This window comes from Crocuta crocuta, unplaced genomic scaffold, assembly GCF_008692635.1.
Source record: "Crocuta crocuta isolate KB4526 unplaced genomic scaffold, BGI_CrCroc_1.0 scaffold168, whole genome shotgun sequence".
Classification (NCBI taxonomy): domain Eukaryota; kingdom Metazoa; phylum Chordata; class Mammalia; order Carnivora; family Hyaenidae; genus Crocuta; species Crocuta crocuta.
In genome coordinates, this window is record NW_027532591.1 from 2,977,026 (window position 1) to 2,999,706 (window position 22,681).

Below are 22,681 nucleotides of genomic sequence, written 5' to 3' on the forward strand. Positions count from 1 at the left end.
AGAGCCAAGGGGTAGAATTATATTCTATTATCTGAATCTAGCTTTATCCATTGCAAATCTAACACTGTAATGGATCAAAGTGATAAAAGGGCTGGCACTTAAATAAATAATAAAAGACTATTTAGGATTGAGTTCTTTGTCTCAGAAGCCCCTTGACCAAACCTACCTTGGCTCTGTCAGCCTCAAGTGAAAGGCGATAGGCCTCATCTTGCTCTCTTTTCACATTTTCTCTGGCTTCACGTTCATCCTTAAAAGAAAGGAAAAGATTCAAATGTGCTTTACCATATTATTTTTTTTATAGAAGAAAACAATGATGATCACCTTGTCTTAGTCCTGTGTGAATTTATTAGAATTAAATAAGGCATTTTCAAGTGTATAAGCAAACAAGAAGACTAGCACAGTAGACAGTGAAATAAGAATGTTTGAAGCCTAGCTCTACCATTTATAAACTGTGTGACCTTGGGCAAGTTATTTAACCTCTCTGGATCTCAGTTTCTTCAATTATAAAATAGAAATAGCATTTGTTTCATAGGGTTGTTGTAAGAATTAAATATAATAACATATAAACTGTCTTTCAAAGCACCTGACAGTTCATTTTCACAATGATTAGTTCCCTTCCCCCTTTCTCCTGATTTTTAAATATAAACTTGGAGTTGTTACCACTGAGGCTAAGAACTGGGAGAGAGTAAAGGACTAGAAAGTAATCCTCTGGTCAGCATAAGAAGAGGCTGAAAGCAAAATACCCTGGTTAACTACAGTCCACATCACACCACTAAAGCTTGGTTATCGAACTAAGTGCTCACAACAACATTCACACTCATGAAGTGTGGATGACTTAGCAGTTATCCAAGGTGAAGATCCTTTAAAACATTTTTAGCTTCTGAAGTGATTGTGCCATCTGCCTACATTTAAATCATTACTTCATATGAAATTAAAAATTAACTCAACTACCAGAATTTCTACATGTACTTAAATTTAATAAATACCCACACCTGTTGACATTAGAATATAGGTTCCCTTTCTGGTCATTTTGTATAATATCTGAATGAATCATATAACGTCACCAATATTTGTATGTTTTTGACCTCTAAAAATGGAAATTTCATATGGCTGAACTTAATACTTTCTAATGTTTTGTCTCCCCAATTCAATATATACTTAGGTGCTCTCACTGATACCTATTTAAGACTGGGCTTCTCTCTGAAGCCTCAATCTCCTTTTAGTTTCAATGATTCAGCTAATTCCAAAATCTCTGATATAAATAGTAACACTCATTGATTTCCAATCTTTTAAATAAAAAATTTGGAATAATTATAAGTTGCTGGCTAAAGCTAATTGCTATACTATCTCTGATGAAAGGGGATGCTAGGTGATTTGTATGGTGGAACACAGTATCAGGAACAATATTTAACCTGAGAGACCCCTCGGGCTGTGAAGCATTCAAGGATAATTTATATGTCATATAAAATTACACATGAATAAAAATGGGTTTTAAACACTTCTACTTGGAGACTTTTACTAAGCAATTAGTATTTATATTTTAAAGAAACAGCATACACATTTAATATGTTTTCACTAATTCCAGCTGGATATTTCCTGCTTTAGTATATATGCTAGGTTTTACTATGACCTAGATAAGATTTATTTTGTGCATTTCTGTTTTTATTAGCATTTCCCTAATTTATTACTCTGTGAACTCCTTCCCCCACCACTCCATATCCAAGTCTGTACACAATGGCCACTTACTAGTTCATTAGTTCTGGCTGATCCATATTTGATACATAATGTATTTATTTTATAAGTTACTGAGGAGAGAAAATAGGAGGATTAGCAGATCTGTGTTCAAATCCAATCCTCACTGGTAGAAAGCTGTCTGTTCTTGGATAAATAATGTCTCCCTTTTCCATTATTTATTAAATTAAAAGATTGAATTTCTAAGGATTTTATGCCTCTGTGGACAAGTCTATCTTTCCAAATTCAGAAATCCCTAATATACTCAATATAACCTACGGGAGTTCAACTTATGTTTCTATATTTCAAATGGGGAAATACTTAAGACGTTTAAAATTTTAAGTTTACATTACTTTCTTGATCCCACTCTTCCAAATTAGTTTAGGTTTGTCTTGAAACAAACATTCTGTGCTGTCCCTTTAAAACCTTTATCGCAATTGCAATTAGTTACCATATAATCATTTACTTAATGTGAGATTTCCCCATGACGCTGTGAGCATCATGAAGTCAGGGACCTTATCTATATTACATACCTCTATATTCCAAGTGTTTCACACATTGCATAGTTTTTGGGAGGTGTTTAATAAGCATTTGTTGAACAAAAAAACTGTCTTTCTAGGCATAAAAAATTTATCGTCTGCAGTAAAAATTAAGGAGGAAGAGAACAGCTTAACCAAAAAGCAACCCCACTTGAGTCAATGAAATCAACTGGCTGGGCAGAAATGACCTGTTACGACACTGTACAGACAACAAAGGGATTTTCTAAAAGCTACCTCAGCTGGAAGCCCTTTGAGCACAAATATAGTTGATAATAAAAGCATTCTAAGTAAACAGCTCTGTTTTAAAAGACTGTTGCAGATATGAAAGGCCATTAAATATAGGGATCTCTGCCACAAAATGTGGCACCTGTTATGAGAGGGCTTCCTGCACCAGCTAACTTGCTTCCTTCCCTCCCCTGTACCCTCCTTTTCATATTAGGCATCACACCAGCTCTGGGGATGCAGAGGCAGGCCACAGGTTAATAGGGGAAGACACAGATAATCTTGCCTGCTTGGATCACCTTCATCATTATTTTGTGAAGAGTTCAGGTTCAAGTTTTGCATTATTTTCCTTCTTTTTGTTTCTTAAATAATGTCATTCTCTTTCTACCTGGAATAGTTCCTCCTCTATTAGCTCTATCATTAAAAATCCTACCAGCTTTTCACAGAAATATAAGAGGGCACCTGGGTGGCTCAGTCAGTTACATCCGACTTCAGCTCAGATCATGATCTCGCGGTTTGTGAATTTGAGCCTTGCATAGGGCCCTGTGCTGACAGATCAGAGCCTGCAACCTCCTAAGGATCCTGTGTCTCCCTTCGGTCTTTGTGCTCTTCCCCTACTTGTGCTCGGTCTATCTCTGTCTCTCCAAAATAAATAAACGTTAAAAAAAAAAAAAAAGAAATATCAGAGACCAATATGTACAAAAGAGCCACTATATCGGTGAAGAAACTGAAATCACATGAGGATAAAGGATTTATACAATACTACCCATTAAGTCAGTGGCAGAACTTAGACTTGAATCCAGGTCTCCTGACAGCTTCTTCTCCCCGGCCTGCTGAAATCCAATGCTGTTTCCCTTGCTCATAGACCTCCAGGACTATTACACACAGAAAGGCCAGTTCAGGCATGTGGCTCAGCACAAATTTTTCTAAACTTATCATGGTCAGAACTTCTTATGTGTTTGGTAGTTGCTTGTGAATGGCTATCATTTCCTCTTTTCTGTCTTACACATTTTATACTTGTTTCCCTAACTGCTCTGTTCACTGTCATCTCCAATTTGGAGATTTAAATATCACTGCTTAGGCATCTCCTCATTTATTCTATATGATTAGACTTTTTAAAAAGAAAATTCCAGGTATGGTTAACATTTCATGCACAAATTTGTTCTCATATCTATAGATGTGCCTCTTAGAACTTCTCATCTGTCCTACAAATATAGTCCTTGCAGAGACTCCCCTTGCTAAATCTGAGTGGACACATTACACAAAGTGACTAGAAATACATGTATATTGTATGGAAATAGAATAGCTGGTTCAGCAACTGGTCTCAGGTGCTGCTGGGCTAGAGCTTGGGCTACTGGGTTTTAAAATACTCTTGGGGCGCCTGGGTGGCTTAGTCGGTTAAGCGTCCGACTTTCGCTTGGGTCATGATCTCGCGGTTCGTGGGTTCGAGCCCCGCATCGGGCTCTGTGCTGACTGCCAGCTCAGAGCCTGGAGCCTGTTTCAGAGTCTGTGACTCCCTCTCTCTCTGACCCTCCCCCTGCTCATGCTGTCTCTCTCTCTCCTAGAAATAAATAAAACATTTAAAAAATAAATAAATAAAATACTCTTTGTCACACCAAAATGTGAAGTGGGATTGCTCAGAACTAAGTGATAGCCTCCACTGGATCCTTTCATCTACAGCATACTCGTCAGTGCTCTCATGCTGCTTTGTGCTACACTCATTTGTATATTTGTCTCACTGTTCCCTACCTTAGCTATAAGTTCCCAGAGGGAAAAGACTCCATTTGATATGTCTTTGTATTTCCTATGGCATCTAGGGTACTATCTTAATATGGCAAGCACTAAATATATATCTGTTAGATGAATGAATGTAATTACCAGTGATCAACAGTTATATACATCAAGTTCTGGAGTCTCTGAGTATTCTTCAAACTAGTAATTTTTATTTACATGCATTTTGTATTCTGAGTAGTATGATGACTTGTTAAGAAGTATAAGAATTAGAATTTAAACCTAGTCTTTCTCACCCCAAAGCCTATGTGTTTTTCCCACTGTGCCATACTAGGTGGCTTGGTATAGTTCTGAGACAGTAGCCATTAAATCAGATTTTCTTATAAACCATTAAAAATAATGAAAATATTCTGACCTGTCAAATGGTTCCTAAATGAGCTACTTAACCTGAAATGGAATATAGATGTAACTTGTTACTCCTCTGCAGTGTTTAAAATTGGTAATCACCAGTTAAAACCCAAAGCCAAGTGCAAAGTTCTGAATTATCAAGTTGAACCAGGCTATAGTGGTTAGGCTTGTTTCAAATACTTACCAAATAAATACAGAAATACATACATACATATATGGTATTTATCTGTTCTTCTGAATGCCCAGGTCAGAATGTATGCCTTCCTCTTTGCCCTGATAAGTAAAACCTTGTAAACAGGGAAATGGCTCTGGTATGTATCCCTGAAGAGTTATGCACCAGGATACTTTGAAATTCTCTCAATATAACTACTTAAAGATGATAGATAAAATGTAACAAAATCTTTAAAAAGTATTACTCAGAATGTGAGAAAGGAAGAAAGAGAAATACCTGGGTACCAGAAATAAAAAAGAAACTGAAAAATTAGAGCTGTAAATGAGGAGGTAACATGGAACCTGACAAGGTAGATTATGCATTTTGGGAGCCTAGAGGCTCAGTTGGAACCAGAAGATTTTATTTTGGACCCAAATGAGGTAGGGAAATGGAAAGTCATCTATGGGATAACTTTTGGCAGTACAGTGTAAATATAATTGGAGTTAGGAAATAGGTGGCAGGGGGTGAGGGGGAGAAAGCTTATTTTAGGAAATGATGGCCAAAAGTTTTCTGAATTTTAACAACTATAAAGCCACAGATCCCAGAATCTACATGAATACTAGGTGAAAAAAACACAAAGAAAGCTACACCCAGGCACATCATAACCAAATTGCACAAAATTAATAATAATAAAAAAATCTTAAATGTACTGGGGAACAAATTAAGAATGAAAGCAGTCGTCTCAGAAATAGTGAAAGTGATAAGACAGTTAAGCAACCAACATCTGTTTAAGCACTGAAAGAAAACAACATGTCAACCAAAGGTAAAATTACCTTTCAGTTGGAGATGAAATAAAGACTTTTTCAGATATACAAAGGGTGAAAGAATTAATCACTAGCATGTGTATCAGAGGAAAAGCTAAAGGAAGTCCTTCTGGTAGAAGTACCAACAGTACCAACCAGATGGAAATCTGGATCTACACAAAGGAGAACTAGAAATGGAGCTTTGTGGGTAAATTAAGAAACATTTTTTCTTATTATTTAAATCTCTGTAAGAAACAATTGAGTGTAGACCAATGACATTTTTTAAAGAAATAGAAGAATCCATTCTAAAATTCATATGGAAACTCAAAGGACCCCAGATAGCCAAAACAGCAGCCAAAACCATCTTGAAAAATAACAAAGTCAGAGGACTCACATTTCTTGATTTCCAAACTTACTACAAAGCTATAGTAATCAAAACACTGTAGTACTTTATCCATTCTTATAAACAATGCAATATTACTCAGCCATACAAAAAAATGAGATCTTGCCGCCTACAACAGTATGGATGGACCTAGATGGTATAATGCTAAGCGAAATAAGCTAGAGAAAAGACAAATATCATATGGTGTCACTCATATGTGGAATCTGAAGAACAAAACAAACCAACAAAGAAAAGACAAAAATAACCAGCCTTATATATAGAGAATAAACTGCTGGTTGTTAGGGGAGATGGGTGAAATAGATAAAGGGGATTAAGAGTATACTTGCTGTGATGAACAATGAGTAATATATAGAATTACTGAATCATTATATTGTATACCTGAGACTAATATAACACTATGTTGATTATACTTCAAATAATGATGATGATGATGATGATAAAACCATTGTAGTACTGGCAGGGGTTAGATATCTACACCATTGGAATAGACTGGAGAGCCCAGAAATATATATGATACATTGATTTTTGACAAGGGTGTCAAGACCATTCAAAGGAGAAAGGACAGTCTTTTCAATGAATGGTGCTGGGAACGCTACAAAAGAATGAAGTTAGGCCCTCACTTTACACCATACAAAAAAATCAACTCAAAATGTATCAAAGACCTAAAATTAAAGAGTTAAAGCTATAAAACTTTTATAAGAAAATATAGGTGAGCAATCCCTATCAGAATAACATCAGCATTCTTCACAGAGCTAGAACAAACAATCCGAAAATTTGTATGGAACCAGAAAAGACCCTGAATAGCCAAAGCAATCTTGGAAAAAAAAAAAAACAAAACTAAAGCTGGAGGCATTATAATTCTGGACTTCAAGCTCTATTACAAAACTCTAATCAAGATAGTATGGTACTGGCACAAAAACAGACACAGATCAATGGAACAGAATAGAGAACCCAGGAATGGACTCAAACGTATGGCCAACTAATCTTTGACAAAGCAGTAAAGACTATCCAATGGACTAAAGACAGCCTCTTCAGCAAATGGTGCTGGGAAAACTGGATAGTGCCATGCAGAAACATGAACCCAGACCACTTTCTTACAGCATACAAAAAAATAGACTCAAAATGGATGAAAGACCTAAATGTAAGACAGAAAACCATCAAAATCCTAGAGGGAAAAGCAGGCAAAAACCTCTTTGATCTCGGCCACAGAAACTTCTTACTCAACACATCTTTAGAGGCAAGGGGAAATAAAAGCAAAAATGAACTATTGGGACCTCATCAAAATAAAAAGATTCTGCACAGCAAAGGAAACAATCAGCAAAACTAAAAGGCAACCAATGGAATGAGAGGAGATATTAGCAAATGACATATCAGATAAAGGGTTAGGATACAAAATCTATAGAGAAATTACTAAACTCAATGCCCCAAAAAGCAAGTAATCCAGTGAAGAAATGGGCAAAAGACATGAATAGACATTTCTCCAAAGAAGACATCTAGATGGCTGATACATGAAAAAAATGTTCAACATCACTCATCAGGGAAATACAAATCAAAACCACAATGAGATACCACCTCACACCTGTCAGAATGGCTAACATTAACAACTCAGGCAGCAACAGATGTTGGCAAGGATGCAGAGAAAGAGGATCTCTTTTGCACTGCTGGTGGGAATGCAAACTGGTACAGCCACTCTGGAAAACACTATGGAGGTTTCTCAAAAAATTAAAATAGAACTATCCTACAACCCAGCAACTGCACTACTAGGTATTTATCCCAGGGATATAGGTGTGCTGTTTTGAAGGGGCACATGCACCCTAATGCTTATAGCAGTGCTACTGACAATAGCTAAAGCATGGAAAGAGCCTAAATGTCTATCGATGGATGAATGGATAAAGATGATGGTGTGTACACACACACACACACACACACACACACACACACACTGGAAAATTACTCAGCAATCAAAAAGAATGAAATCTTGCCATTTGCAACTATGTGGATGGAACTAGAGGGTATTATGCTAAGCGAAATTAGTCAGAGAAAGACAAATATCATATGATTTCACTCATATGAGGACTTTAAGATACAAAACAGATGAACATAAGGGAAAGGGAGCAAAAATAATATAAAAATAGGGAGGGGGATGAAACATAAGAGACTCTTTTTTTTTTTCTTTAAAGAGATTCTTAAATATAGAGAACAAACAGAGGGTTGCTGGAGGGGTTGTGAGAGGGGGATGGGCTAAATGGGTAAGGGACATTAAGGAATCTACTCCTGAAATCATTGTTGCACTATATGCTAACTACCTTGGATATAATTTAAAAAACTTAATTAAAAACTATATAGGTAAAAATTTTCATGACCTTGGATTAGGCAGTGATTTCTTCAGTATGACAATTAAAGCATAGGCATTAAAAAGAAAAAGAACAGGTAAGTTAGGCATCAGCAAAATTAAAAACCTTTGCGCATCAAAAGACACTACTGAGAGTGAAAAGACAATTCACAGAGTGGAAGAAAAGTATTTGTAAGTCATATATCTGGTAACAGTTTAATATCCAGAACTACTACAAGTCAACAACAATAAAAATGAACATTCTAATTAAAAAATGGGGAAAGGACTTGAAAAGACAATTTTCTAAAGATACATAAAGGGCTAATAAGTGCATGTTCATAGCAGCACTAATCACAATAGCCATAAGGTGGAAACAATGCAAATGTCTATCAACAGAGGAACGGATACACAAAATGTGGTATACAGATACAACAGAATATTATTCAGCCATAAAAGGAAGGAAGTTCTGATATATACTACAACATGGATAAACCTTAAAGACATTATACTAAATAAAAGAAGCCTGACAGAAAATGACAGATATTGTAGGCAGATTCTGTAGGCAGAATCATAGAAGTAGAAAATAAATCAGAGATAACCAGGGACTGAGGCAGGCAGAATGGAGAGTTATTGCTTATTAGACTGGCTAGATCTCTAATTCAATGGTTAATAGAAGTGATATGAACAGACATCCCTGCCTTTTTCCTGACCTTAGCAAAAAAACCAATCTCTCACCACTAAGTAAAATGTTAGCTCGTAGGTTTTTTAAATAGATGGTCTTTTCAGGTTCTACTTTATTCCTACTTTACTGAAAGTTTCTATCAGGAATGGATTAGCTTTTGACTAATGCTTTTTCTACATCCATTGAGATAATCATATGGTGAGTCATACTGATTGATTTTTAAATCTAAGGCAAGAAAAGGAAATAAAAGACATCTAGAATGAAAAAGGAGATGTACAACTCTTTATCACAAATAAAATGATAAGAGATATGGAAAGTTATATGGATTCTGCTGAAAAGCTATTTGAACTAATAAGAGATTTTGGTAAGGTTGTGAGATATGAAATTGACATACAAGAAGCAACTGCATTTCTATTTACTAGCAACAAACAATTAGAACCTATAATTTTAAAAATACTACTTACAATAGCATAATATAATGTGAAATACTTAGGGATAAATCTGACAGAAAGATGTACACTGAAAATTACAAAATACTGCTGAAATTAAAGACCTAAATAAATGGAGGAATATATCATTTTCATGGATTAGAAGAGTCAATATTTTTACATGCCAAGTCTCTTCAAATGATGTACAGATTCAATGCAATTCTAATAAAAATACTGGCAGTATTTATTTATTTTTTTGGTAAAAACTGACAAACCTATTATAAAATTCATACAGCAATGCAAAGAACCTAGAATAAGCCAAAACAACTATGAAAAGAAGAGAGTTAGAGGACTTACAATACTTGATTTCAAGATTTACTATAAAGTTAAAGTAATTGTGTGTGATATTTGTATTAAGACAGGCAAAAAACCCCACTGGAACAGAATGGAATTCAGGTAGAGACCTACATATATATATATCAACAAAGATGCAAAGTCAATTCAATGTAAAGGATAGTGTTTCCAACAAATAATGCGGGAACCACTGGGTATAAAGATTTCCCTTTCTCCTCTTCCTCCCCCAAAAGAACTTAAATCCATACTTCATACTACATATAAAATGTAACTCAAATGGATCATGGACCTCAGTATAAAACCTAAAGTTATAATACTTTTAGAAGAAAAATAGTGACCTGGAGGTAGGCAAATATTTCACAGTTATGACCAAAAAGAAATAAAAGACATCTAGAGTATATTTTATGACACATAAAAGAAAATCTAAGTTGGACTTCATCAAAATTCAAAACTTCTGTTCTTCTAAAGAGAATTGAAAATGATACTAGGCCATAAACTAGGAGTAAATTCTTTGTAAATTACTTATCAAATAAAGAACATGTATCTAGAACATATAAAGAATTCAAAATGCAAAAATAAAAAAGAATCCAATTTAAGAAGCAAGCAAAACTTTGCAGACACATCATAAAGACATATGGACATCAAGAAAGCACATGAAAAGAAGCTCAATCTCATTAGTCATTAGGAAAATTAAAACCACAACGAGGCACCACTATATATCTGTTAGAATGTCTGTAACTTAAAAAGATTGGGGCGCCTGGGTGGCTTAGTCTGTTGAGCGTCCGACTTTCGCTTAGGTCATGATCTCGCGGTTCGTGGGTTCGAGCCCCGCGTCGGGCTCTGTGCTGACTGCCAGCTCAGAGCCTGGAGCCTGTTTGTCTGTGACTCCCTCTCTCTGACCCTCCCCTGCTCACTCTGTCTCTCTATCTCTCTACTAGAAATAAATAAATAAAAAACATTAAAAAGATTAACCACAGCTAGGGGTAACAAGGATGTAGAACCACTAGCACTCTCATATACTCCTGATGAGAACATACAATGGTACAACCACTTTGGAAAACACTTTGGCAGTTTCTTAAAAAACTAAGCATATATATACCTACTATATAATCAGGTCATTCTAGATCTAGGTAGTTACCTAAGACAAATGAGCACATATATAAAAACTTGTATACAACTGCTCATAGTAGCTTTATTTGTAATAGTCCCAAACTAGAAAATAACTCTAATGTATGTCAACAGGTCAATGGATAAAAAAATGTGAAAAAGTACAATCAGTTTTGAAAGCAGCAGTAGGTGCTTTTCTCAAACCATTGCTTGTTCAGACCAGACAGGTATTGGAACTTTTGTCTTAATGTAACAATTCCCCTTCATAGGATTTCAGAGAGTAGAGTGGTAAGCCAATTATCAGTGGCTTTTCTGCCAATTTTAAGCCAATCATGACTAGTCTGGGGAAATGAGTTATATAACAGAGACCAAATTTCAGAGACTCAAAAGAAGAGGTATGCTTAGAACTGAGAGACAGGGTCAGTTTACTGAGGGCAGCCAACACAAAGTGTATTCCTCTCACGAAGACAGTACTGAAATGCAAGGTTAAATGAGACTGCTCAGCTTCATTCTCAAAACAGTGAAAACAGAGGAAACCGAGATAAGAACAATTCAGTGAGAAATGAAACACACATTCTCAGCTTTGTCTACCTGATTTTACTAAATGAAAATGATGATGATGGGTGCAGTGGTCATGTATAGGGTTGAATCAAAGTGTAGGTTGACAATCTTTCCACTGGGGACTAGGGGCACATTAGTGTTTAGAGTATATCAAGTAAAATTTGTAGTGTTTGTTTCAGATACTGACAGGAACTAAGCTTAGGCAGTTACCTTGTAAGCACAAATAGCTATCATATTGCTCAGTGGCTACTGGAGGGAAGACTTAGCCTATATATTATATAGCATATAATATATCAATTATAATAAAGGATTATATATATATATATATATTAGTAGCCTATTTTAGAATCCAAAATAGCTAACAATGAATGAAGCATTTGGATCTACTGGAATATTGCAATTTAGTATGTGTGAATATTCAAGCATTTTGTGTGTGTGTGTGTGTGTGTGTGTGTGTGTGTGTGTNTAAAAAAGGCATTTATGCAAAATTTTAAAATGCGACCGTTAAGTTATTCTTAAAGGTATCATTAATATTGCTAGATGGTGGTTGTACAACATTGTGTATATGCCTTGCCACTAAATGACACATGTTACGGTGATTAACTGAATGTTATGTGATCCTTCTATTAAAAAATTATTAGAACTAAAAAAATAGTAAAATTTCTGTATACAGTGGAACACTACTAAATAATTAAATGGAATGAGTTATTGATACAGGCAACAACATGGATGAATCTCAAAGAATTATGCTGAGTGAAAGAAGCCACACTGAAGAGTATATACTATATGATGTAATTTTTTAAAATAAAACTTGAGAAGATGAAACATCAGTGGTGGCATGGGACTTGGAAGGTTGGAATGCAGATGTAGGAGGAAGGAAATACAAAGGTCTATGAGGAAATGTTTAAGAGTGATAAACATGAATACGTCCACTATTTTGATTGTAGTAAGAGTTTCATGACATATATATATGTCAGAAAATTTCAAATTGTAGGGTGCCTGGGTGTCAGTCGGTTAAGCGTCTTACTTCTGCTCAGGTCATGATCTCATGGTTCGTGAGTTCAAGCCCTGCACACCCTGCCTCAGATCCTCTGTTTCCCCTCTCTCTGTCCTTCCTCAGCTCACACACTCTCTCTCAAAAATAAGACATAAACATTAAAAAACAAATTCAAGTTGTATACTTTTCATAGGTTAGGTTTATTATGGATCAATTATACTTCAATATAGTTTTAGAAAACAAATGATTAATAGTACTAAAAAATTAATGGATGGATTAAGCAGCAGCTTGGACACAAGTGAAAAGAGAATTAATGAAAAAAAAAAAAAGAGAAGGTAATTAATGAAGAGGAAGTAATGTGAGAAAATCACCTAAACCGCAACAGATATAGAGAAATCAAATATGATAGAGAAGTTAAGAGATATGGAGGATATAATCAAGACTATCTAATATATATCTGCTATTAACTCTAGAAGGGAACAATACTCAAAGAGATAATGGTTTTGAATTTTCTAGTATGAGATAATATTAAGTGGTTAAGGACCATTTCAAATGGTAACCTCTAGTTCCATAGAAACTACTAAACTGAAGAAATGTATCAATTGGTTGAAGTCACCATAGTCAAGGAGTAGAGCTTTGAATGCCACCTCATATGAAGAACAGCAGTTCTGATTCTCAGCTCTGCTAGTCCAATGATAAGACCTTGAATGACAGGGCTGTAGTAATAGAAGTAGTAGTTAAAATTTTGCCAATCAAAATAATTCAACAAGCAGCACTGAAAACAACTGGAAGCTCATCAGAAACACAGAATCTTGGGCCCCATTCCAGATTGATGAAAGCAGAACATAAATTTTAATAAGATCTCCATGTGATTCCTATGCATATTTAATTTTGAAAAGTACTATTTAAGAAGGCCGTATCAGTATGAGCAGGGAATCTTACAGAAAGCTAGAATCTCTTCGTTTAAAAATAATATATCTATGTTCCTTAAGTAACAAGTGCTTGGGATGGTTTTTGCTTGCAGTAAAGTTATAAATGGGGGAATTTCATACAAACTGGTACAGAAGAATGGTTCAATACTAATGGACAAGGACTTAATCTGTTAGCATAGAGGCAGAAGTCTGGGAGACAAGACCTGTGTTATTGTGTGTTTTTTAAAAATGTTTTTTTCATTTTTGAGGGAGAGAGAGACAGAGCATGAGTAGGGGAGGTGCAAAGAGAGAGGGAGACACAGAATCCAAAGCTGGTTCCAGGCTCTGAGCTGTCAGCACAGAGCCTGATGCAGGGCTCAAACTCACAAACCAGGAGATCATGACCTGAGCCGAAGTTGGATGTCTAACTGACTGAGCCACTCAGGCACCCAAGACCTGTGCTTTTGAACAGAGATCCCACAATAGGTTCTCAAGTGGCCATGCAGAGTGCTCATATAGGAACATTTCCACTGAGAATATATACTCTGAGAAAGTTAAAAGTAAGACAATTATATTTCCTCTCCCATATGGCAGCCTTGTTACATGGAAAGTCCAGCTAAATGCTCTGGAGATTTTTTGGTGTGTGTGTGTGTGTGTGTGTGTGTGTGTGTGTGTGTGTGTGTGTGTGTGTAACATAAATGATGTAACGGTCTCTGATAAAATCTACATTTGGTTGTCACTTCTCTAGTTGGGATTCCTTCCTGAAAGTAGATAGATAAGACAGGAAGAGAAAGCTTATTTTCAATCCATAGGTGAGCAAATTCTGGTTTTAGGGCCAAAGCTGGCCTGTGGCCTGGTTTTGAAAACAAAAGCTTTACTGGAGCATAGTCATGATCATTTGTTCACATATTATGTATGACTCCTTTTATGCTACAATAGCACAGCTGAGTCACTGTGACAGAGAGAATATGGTCCCAAAGTTAAAAATATTTACTACCTGACCCTTCACAGAAAAACTTTGCTGATCCTTTTAAATCATTATAAATGTTGATTTCAGCCTTTTTAACTTTTAACTTTTAGTAAGCAAGGAATAAAACTCAAATGAGTTCATGGTCTAGGGAGTACTTAAGGAAAAGGAAAGGTCAGATGGAAAGAGTAACTAATTTCTTCAGTACAAAAAATTTGAAGCCATAACCTAGCTCTGACATTAGTGTTAAAGATTTAAAGTCAAGGGGTGCCTGGGTGGCTTAGTCGGTTAAGCGTCCGACTCTTGGTTTGGTCTCAGGTCATGATCTCAGGTTCATGAGTTTGAGCCCTACAAAGAGCTCTCTGCTATCAGCACAGAGCCCACTTTGGATCCTCTGTCTCCCCATCTCTGTTCCTCTCTGTTTGTGCATGTGCACTCTCTCTCTCTCTCTCTCTCAAAAATAAGCTAAAAAAAAAAAGATTAAAAAAAAAGATTTAGAGTCAAAGGTCTCATAGCCACATATTTCAAAATTTTCATAGGCTAATAATAGAAGGTCTTGAAAGTGATTTCAAACTACACATAAAAATAATTTGATTAAATATAAGAATGGAAGATAATTATATATTTAGGTTACTAGAAGAAATGGAAGAATACTTTTTTAAAAATAGTTTATTTATATTGAGAGAGAGAGAATGAGCAGGGGAGAGGCAGAGAGAGAAAGAGAGAGAGAGAGAGAGAGAGAGAGAATCCCAAGCAGACTCTGTGAGGTCAGCACAGAGCCTGACAAAGGGCTCCATCCCACGAACTGTGAGATCATGCATGAACTGAGCTGAAATCAAGAGTTGGATGCTTAACTGACGGAGTCACCCAGGAGCCCCTGAACACTACTTTATAACTCTAGACACATTTGAACAAATCACCTGTCTTGGAGGCTTAGGTATAGAATTTTTTTGTTGTGAACCACTTGCTATTTTGGCTTAGTTTCAGGCAATGACTCTGTTGAATGTCTAGTATAAATAATACACTGGGTCAGGTACTGTGGGAAAGAGAAAGATGTTACATTAGTCCTTATGTTAAAGAGTATTTTTAATTTCATCTAGGAGAAAGGGACAAAGGATTTTTGTTGTTATTTTTATGGAGATTTTGTAGTTCCATACGGCTGTTATCAAATTTCTGTTGTTGAAAACATAGTGTCAGTAAAAGAATTACTTTTTTACAATAAAAATAACATTATAACACTCTTCCAACGATTCTCCCGCACCTTTAGGGTAAAGTCTAAATTCTTAGCACAGCTGCCTTCACATATGTTATCAGCTTCATTGGCCACTTGCTCCTTCCAAATATCCTATGCTGTAGGCATACAGAGCCCTGAACAGACCAAGCTTTTGCATGCCTCCCTTCCTTTATAGATCCTTTATCCTTAGCCTGGAATACTCTTCTCCTTTGAGCAAAATCACACTTGTCTTTCAGGCCCACCTTAAGTGTCCATATATGCACAGGTACTCCCCTGGTAGAATGACTTCACTTTTATGTTCTATTCACACTGTAGTATTATAGTTATATATTTGTATATTTGTCTCTCTTACTAGACTATTCATTAGGGGACAAGGATACTGTTTTATTAATCTCTGAATTTCCAGCATACCTTAATACCACTAAGTGCTAACTTAACATAACAGTAGTTAATATTTAGTGAATGCTTACTATATGTCAAGTACTTTTCTGATTAATTTTCATATTATGATGTGATTTAATCCTCATGTATACTGAGGGAAGGAGGAAAGAAAAGAGGTGATTACGTATATAAGAAAGAAAGGGAAAGGGAGCTAAGGAACCTGCTCTAGAAACTATTATGGATCTCAGAATTGTGAATAGCCTTTCCAAGAAAAACGCTCTTGTTTTACTTTCCTCTTTCTACCATTACTGCTATTACCTCTATCTTGGGTTCTGAGATTTAAAAGATGGCTGGTAGCCTTAAGAGAAATGATAACTGGCAGAGATGGGAGCTAAGAAAATAGCTCTGGGGCGCCTGGGTGGCTCAGTCAGTTAAGGATCTGACTTCGGCTCAGGTCATGAACTCGTGGTTTGTGGGTTTGAGCCTCACGTCGGGCTCTGTGCTGATAGCTAGCTCAGAGCCTGCAGCCTGTTTCGGATTCTGTGTCACCCTCTCTCTCTGACCCTCCCCTGCTCATGCTGTCTGTCTCTCTCTCTCTCAGAAATAAATTTAAAAAAACATTAAAAAAAAAAAGAAAATAGCACTACTGAGGAAATAATCCTTTTGTGTAGCTTGCTAAATTATTCCAGGACTACTCTCTGTAACATATTCTGCATAAATGACAAGTTTCTTTTCAGGGGAATCTTCATGCTGATTACTGGGCACAATGCCTGGCACAGAGGAGTTATCTAACAAGCATGTACTGAATTGATCTGGTTAGACAATTAACTGACTCCTTCTGAGTCACTAAAACAGACAAGTCAGTCCCTGACAATTTTGTAGATTCAGTGATCTCAAAAAAAGAAAAGCAGTAAAATAATTCAAATACATAATAATTTAAAGCCAAGTTTTAAAGCCATAGCCTACCTCCAAAGCCAGTGATCATTTTATTTTCTAAGTAAGTACCTGGTTGGTATGAGAACAAAGGAAGGAGAATTTAGTGATTAAGTTATTCTTAAGGGGACTAATTCATTAGGTACCAAAAAAAAATAAGAATGGGCCTTAATTTCTTCTTCAATGTTTGGGAGGTGAAAGCCTTTTTTTTTTTTTTTTAAANTTTTTTAAATCTCCATCTTATGATCTAATTGGTATAGAACTGGAGTTTAGATATTAAAGATCTTATTTTTGAAAATTTCTTAGGTCAAAGGATATTTTAATAATCTTACTTACAAAACAAGATATTTAAATATATTTATTTTGTTAATTTTTTTTAAAAGGACATTTATTTTTTTAAAATATTTTTATTTATTTCTAGGAGACAGAGAGAGAGACAGCGCGAGCAGGGGAGGGTCAGAGAGAGAGGGAGACACAGACTCTGAAACAGGCTCCAGGCTCTGAGCTGGCAGTCAGCACAGAGCCTGATGCGGGGCTCAAACCCACGAACCGCGAGATCATGACCTAAGCAAAAGTCGGACGCTCAACCGACTAAGCCACCCAGGCGCCCCAATATATTTAAAGCATCAGAATTAGACATTTCTCCAAAGAATATATAAGAATGGACAGAAGCATATGAAAATATGCTCAACATTATTCGTCATTAGGGAAATGCAAATCAAAACCACAGTGAGATACCAACTCATAACCACTAGGATGGTATTATTTAAAAGATGGCGGGGGGTGGTGGTGCAGACAACAAGTGTTGGCAATTAGAAACCCTTGTACATTGCTGGTTGGAATGTAAATAATGCAGACACTGTGGAAACCGCTTGGTGGTTCCTTGAAAAACTAAACAGAATTACCACAAGATCCAGCAATCCACTTCTAACCCTCTGAAACTGAAATAAGGACTCAAACAGATACCTGCACATATTATTATTTATTAATAATAATGTTCATTTTATTATTATTCACAATAGCCAAAAGGTGGAAAAAATCCAAATGTCCATCAACAGATGAATAAACAAAATGTGGTCTGTCCCTACAATGAAATATTATTCAGCCATTAAAAACCCTCAAGTACCTCGCATATGCTACAGTGTGGAGGAACCTAAGGGAAGGAAGCCAGACCAAAAAAATCACATACTATATAATTCCATTTATATAAAGTATCTAGAATAGGCAAATCCACAGAGACAGAAAGTAAAATGCTGGTTGCTAGGGGCTTTTGGAGGAGGGGGCAAAGGCGTTGTGGGAGTGACTGCTTGATGGATATGGAAGTAATGAAAATAGAGGTAACAGTTGAACAACATTGTGAATGTAAAAAATGTCACTGAATTGTACACTTTGAAATGTTAATTTTATGTTAACATTTTGCCTAACCAGCCCCCACCCCCATCAAAATTACAGAGGGAAGTAATATGAGCTGCTGTCTTCATAGGTACAGAGCAAAGAACTAAATAACAAAGCTCTCTACCTACAGTGGAAAGAAAGAGGAATATTTTTATTTTTCTGCACTTGCAGTATAAATATGAAAGCACTGCTTGAAAAGATGTGTTAAATTGGCATTCCAAAGAAGTGCTGCCAGGTAGATTGGCTTCATGGTGTACTGCAACCAAAACATTCATTTTCTAACCAAGTAACTTAGATTATAGTCCTCATTCCATCCTGATGTCAGAACAGTACAAGGAAAATGTCATAGGTTTAAAACAGACTTAGTTTGAATTCTAGGTTTTGCCACTTAAATTTTGGTGTCCTTGGGTGAATTCCTTGACCCCTTTCAACACGGATTAATTATATCTCCAAAATGGGAAAAGTACCTCCTGTCTAGATTACTGAAAGGATGAAATGAAATGATGAATCCGTGTCACCCAGTATAGTATCTGGAACTGCAGTAGGCATTTGATAAATGTTATCTTAATAATCATCATCACTATCATCATCACCTTAATAATATCAATCCCTTTCCTTTTAGGTGTATTTTCTCAGTCTAAACAGTTGAATTTCTCCAGTTTCTTCTAAGGACTGCCTGAGGAGGACCTGGGGAAAATCACCATTCATTAATAGCATCATTTTGTATGGGCAGACTGGCAATGGTAGAGGACGGAAAGCAGGGAAAGGCTCATCAACAATTTGAACACAATCCTTGGGTCTCTGTAGCATTTTTCCATTCTTTCCTGGCTGACTGCTACACCTCATTCAAGTTACTGCCTATGTACCAGGGCTATGGTAAGTATCCCAGTGCCAAAAATAAGAACATTAGTGGTCCTAAGCATAAATGATGAACCATATGTAATTTAGGAAAAAAGCTTATACTAAACTGTAAAAGAAGTTTAACAAAATTCTGATTTTTCTGACAAAATTCTGATTTTTCTCATAACTACTTTGATTTTTCTGAAATGCCAAATTTCAAAAAGGAAGTGCTCTCTCTGTTTTTTTCTATTTGGTGAACCTTCTCTCCGTATTCTGTAACTGCTTAGTCTGCCTGTAAGTAGTGAGATTCTAAGTTAAAGGCTGATACTGGAGGGAGGCTCTTCAACCTAACGGCAAATGGCAAGCCCCTAATTTGTTCTATTTTTGGGTGACCCAGGTTTTGAAAACTAAACAGAGGAACACATGGTGGGACATCCTTCTGAAATGTACAAAGATTCCAGACTGGAAGGAATGATCATTTTGTTAATGGATTCAGGAATGACTTAAGAAGACCTGATCCATTTCATGATAAGAATTAATTTCTTTTCTTTTCTTTTTTTTTTTTAAGAATTAATTTCTTAAAAAAAAAAAAAGAATGAGTGAATGAATTCCTTGGTCCTAGGTCTAATTTATCACTGTGGTTTCCATTCTGTAAAAACCTCTCATTCCCTTGTTCAAATCAAAGCTACCATTAATTATTTGCAAAGGAAAATGTAATAAGTATTAATGAATATCCCCCACCTATATTTTTACCAAAGACTTTTAATCCTTCAAAGTCTTATATTCCCAAGTTTATGAAGCACTTTCACATGTGATACTCACAATAATTAGGTTATCCAGGGAGGGACTTTTATATATATATTCCCATTTAGAGATGAGGAAACAAAGACTAAGAAAGTTTAAGTGATTTTCCCAGGGTCACACAGCTTATTAGAATGCAGGCCACCTGGTACTTCATCTTTAGCTCTTACTGCCATTTCATTTCTTTTCAACTTATATGCTTAATGTGTTCCTCCTCTGTAAATTTTCTTCCTTCCAAATATTGTAAATATAGTCCTTCAATCAGTGTAGGAGATAGTCATGGAATGATTTTCCTGGGAATAAACTGTTTACCCTTGCTGAATGAACTGAATCATAGGGAAAATAAATACAGGTTTAATTTATTTTATTACCAATGGATTCTATAGAGAAGAGCAAGAGAGTAAGAAATGGATATGTACCTCCAGCCTTGTACTATTCTGCAGAGTCGTCATCATCTACTCACATGTCTATGTCTCTCTTCAGACCCTAAGCAAACTGAAGAGACTTTTCCTTGTTTATTTCTGTATCCCTGGTCACAAACAGTGCCTGGTACTTCAGTGATCCTTAAAAACTGAATAATGAAATGAACATTTGGGTCTATAGATATCTGCATTATAAGTTTATGTTTGTTCAATTGATTTGCCTATAAAATCATTAATGAAGTGTTAGTGTTCAAAAATAGTGAAATAAGGATTATGGCAAACCTGATACTCAACATTCTTTCAGCTTACATACTTGAAAGAATAGGTTTGATACCTATTATATAAAAGACTGAGTCTAAATGTTAGACTAACAAGTTATTTTTTAAACTTTAATTTTCCAAAGTTTTAAATACAGAAATGTTAAGATTATCCATTATAAGACTATGAAGAAACAGAGAGATGAATTCACAAGTGGCAAGTAACTTCCAAGCCTTAACTGAGCTGGTCTTGCTTTGGTAGGTCTTGCTTTGGTAGAATGTAAGTCTCTGGAATTTCCGGTGGAGATGTTTAGAAAAGATTCTTTTTCATCTGGATAGAAGTGGTATGTGGGAGTGAGTTGGAAAGCTGGATTTAAGACTGGTTTGCTAATTTCTTTAGTGGCAGGATTTCAAACGATGGATTGGCTTGGCTGCCATCTCAGTGTCTGTTTTAGAGGAAGTGGGCTAACTTGTGAGAGTTTATACGTCAAGGCTAAACCAGTCCAGAGAGAATCTACATATCTGCTTGGTAATCTAGGATGAAATCTGCACATTTTTCAAGCATGATGTCTCAGTTCAGAACCCTGTCTTCTTTTGCTTACACTACTGCATTAGCTTCTTTATAGGTCTCCCAACTTCTAGTTTCTCTCCATAAAATTCATCATTCATTCATACACTTACACATTTATAAATGTTTATGCATACCTTTTATATGTTGGGTTTTGTGTTAGGAACTGGAAAAAAGAAGACAAATAAGACAAAGTTTTCTTCTCTTACTAGATGTAGGAGAGAGACGTATAAATTTGGAAAGGAAGGCAATATACAAGGAGGCCTATTGTGAGTTGGTCATTTTACAAGTGCTGTTTCTTTTTACCCCAACCATGGTGTAATTATTATTATTTACACTTAATATGTAGGGAAACTGAGACTTGAACTGGTTACATAATCTGCCGGTGATATAGAGTTTGTAAGGAATTCAATCAGGCTTTATACTTATCTGTTCTAAAGGCTGTGTTCTTTTCACTAAACCAACAGTTCTCAAATTTTAAGATATACAAGAATCACTTGTTATATAGGAAACTTGTGAAAACACAGATTCTCTGGTCCATCTGCAGAGATTCGATTCAGTAGGTATAGCACAGATGTTCAAAAATCTAGTTGTAATAAATATGCACTCAACAGACCACAGTTTGAAAGCACTATACCTCAAAAAGAAAGTTTTCTTTCAAAAAGAAAACAAAATAACAGATAAATTATATAATCAAGATAAGTACTATCATAAAGATACCAACAAAGTGATAAGCAAATAGCAGAGTCATCAGAATTATTTTCCTAAATTACAAGTCTAATTATGTCAACTTCCTGCTTCAAAGAAATGATATATACTCCACTGGCCACAGTTTAATATTCAAACTCTATAGCAGAGCACCTTCAACATGTGGCCCTAATGGACATTTTCAGCCTCTTCTCGCCTCCTTTCTCTCTACCAACCCCTCCTTCTTATTAAATTACCTCTCTTTTTCCACATGTCCCATATTTCACAGCTCCAAGCTGTATCACATTTCCACATTTTTAAATGTACTTCCTCCTTAGTCCAAATTATTACTTCCTACTCATTATTCCAAACTCAGTTTATATTATTACAGAAAGTATTTCACAAGTACTTAGTAGATGCCAGGTACTAATCTAAGCACTTTACAGATATCAACCTTTTAAATCCTATCAAGTAACTACTAACTGAGGAAACTAAGGCACAGAGAGATTAAGAGATTATTCTCAAGGTTATGTAGCTGCTAAGTGGTAGAGTTAGGATTTGAATTCAGGCACTATGGCACCATAAACTCTTCATGAGTAATTTATAGTTGCCTCTCATGAGACAGTGAGCTATTCTCAGGCAAGGACTTTCTTCTAATTATTGAGGGCCTAATTCAAACCATATTTCTCTTCAGATTTCTTTAATCTATTCTTTTCTCTTAATCTTCCAAACAACTTCCTTCCATTCCACTTGTGTGTCTTCCTGTTTCGAACCTAATTGTTCTCTAATTGTTTCATGTACTGAGGTTTCCTTTTTAGAGGTAGATGGCAAGCTCT

The 22,681-nt window shown here is 35.8% G+C and overlaps 1 protein-coding gene across 4 annotated transcripts in view; it reads right to left on the reverse strand.

Annotated features, from left to right (window-relative positions):
• Positions 1–22,681, reverse strand: part of FAF1 (Fas associated factor 1) — a 449,320-nt gene that overhangs the window by 50,430 nt on the left and 376,209 nt on the right. For all 4 annotated transcript variants that reach the window (XM_077779702.1, XM_077779703.1, XM_077779704.1 and 1 more), the window contains one exon: positions 167–247. In XM_077779702.1, the coding sequence (XP_077635828.1) occupies positions 167–247 (81 nt within the window). The remainder of the gene's footprint in view (positions 1–166; positions 248–22,681) is intronic.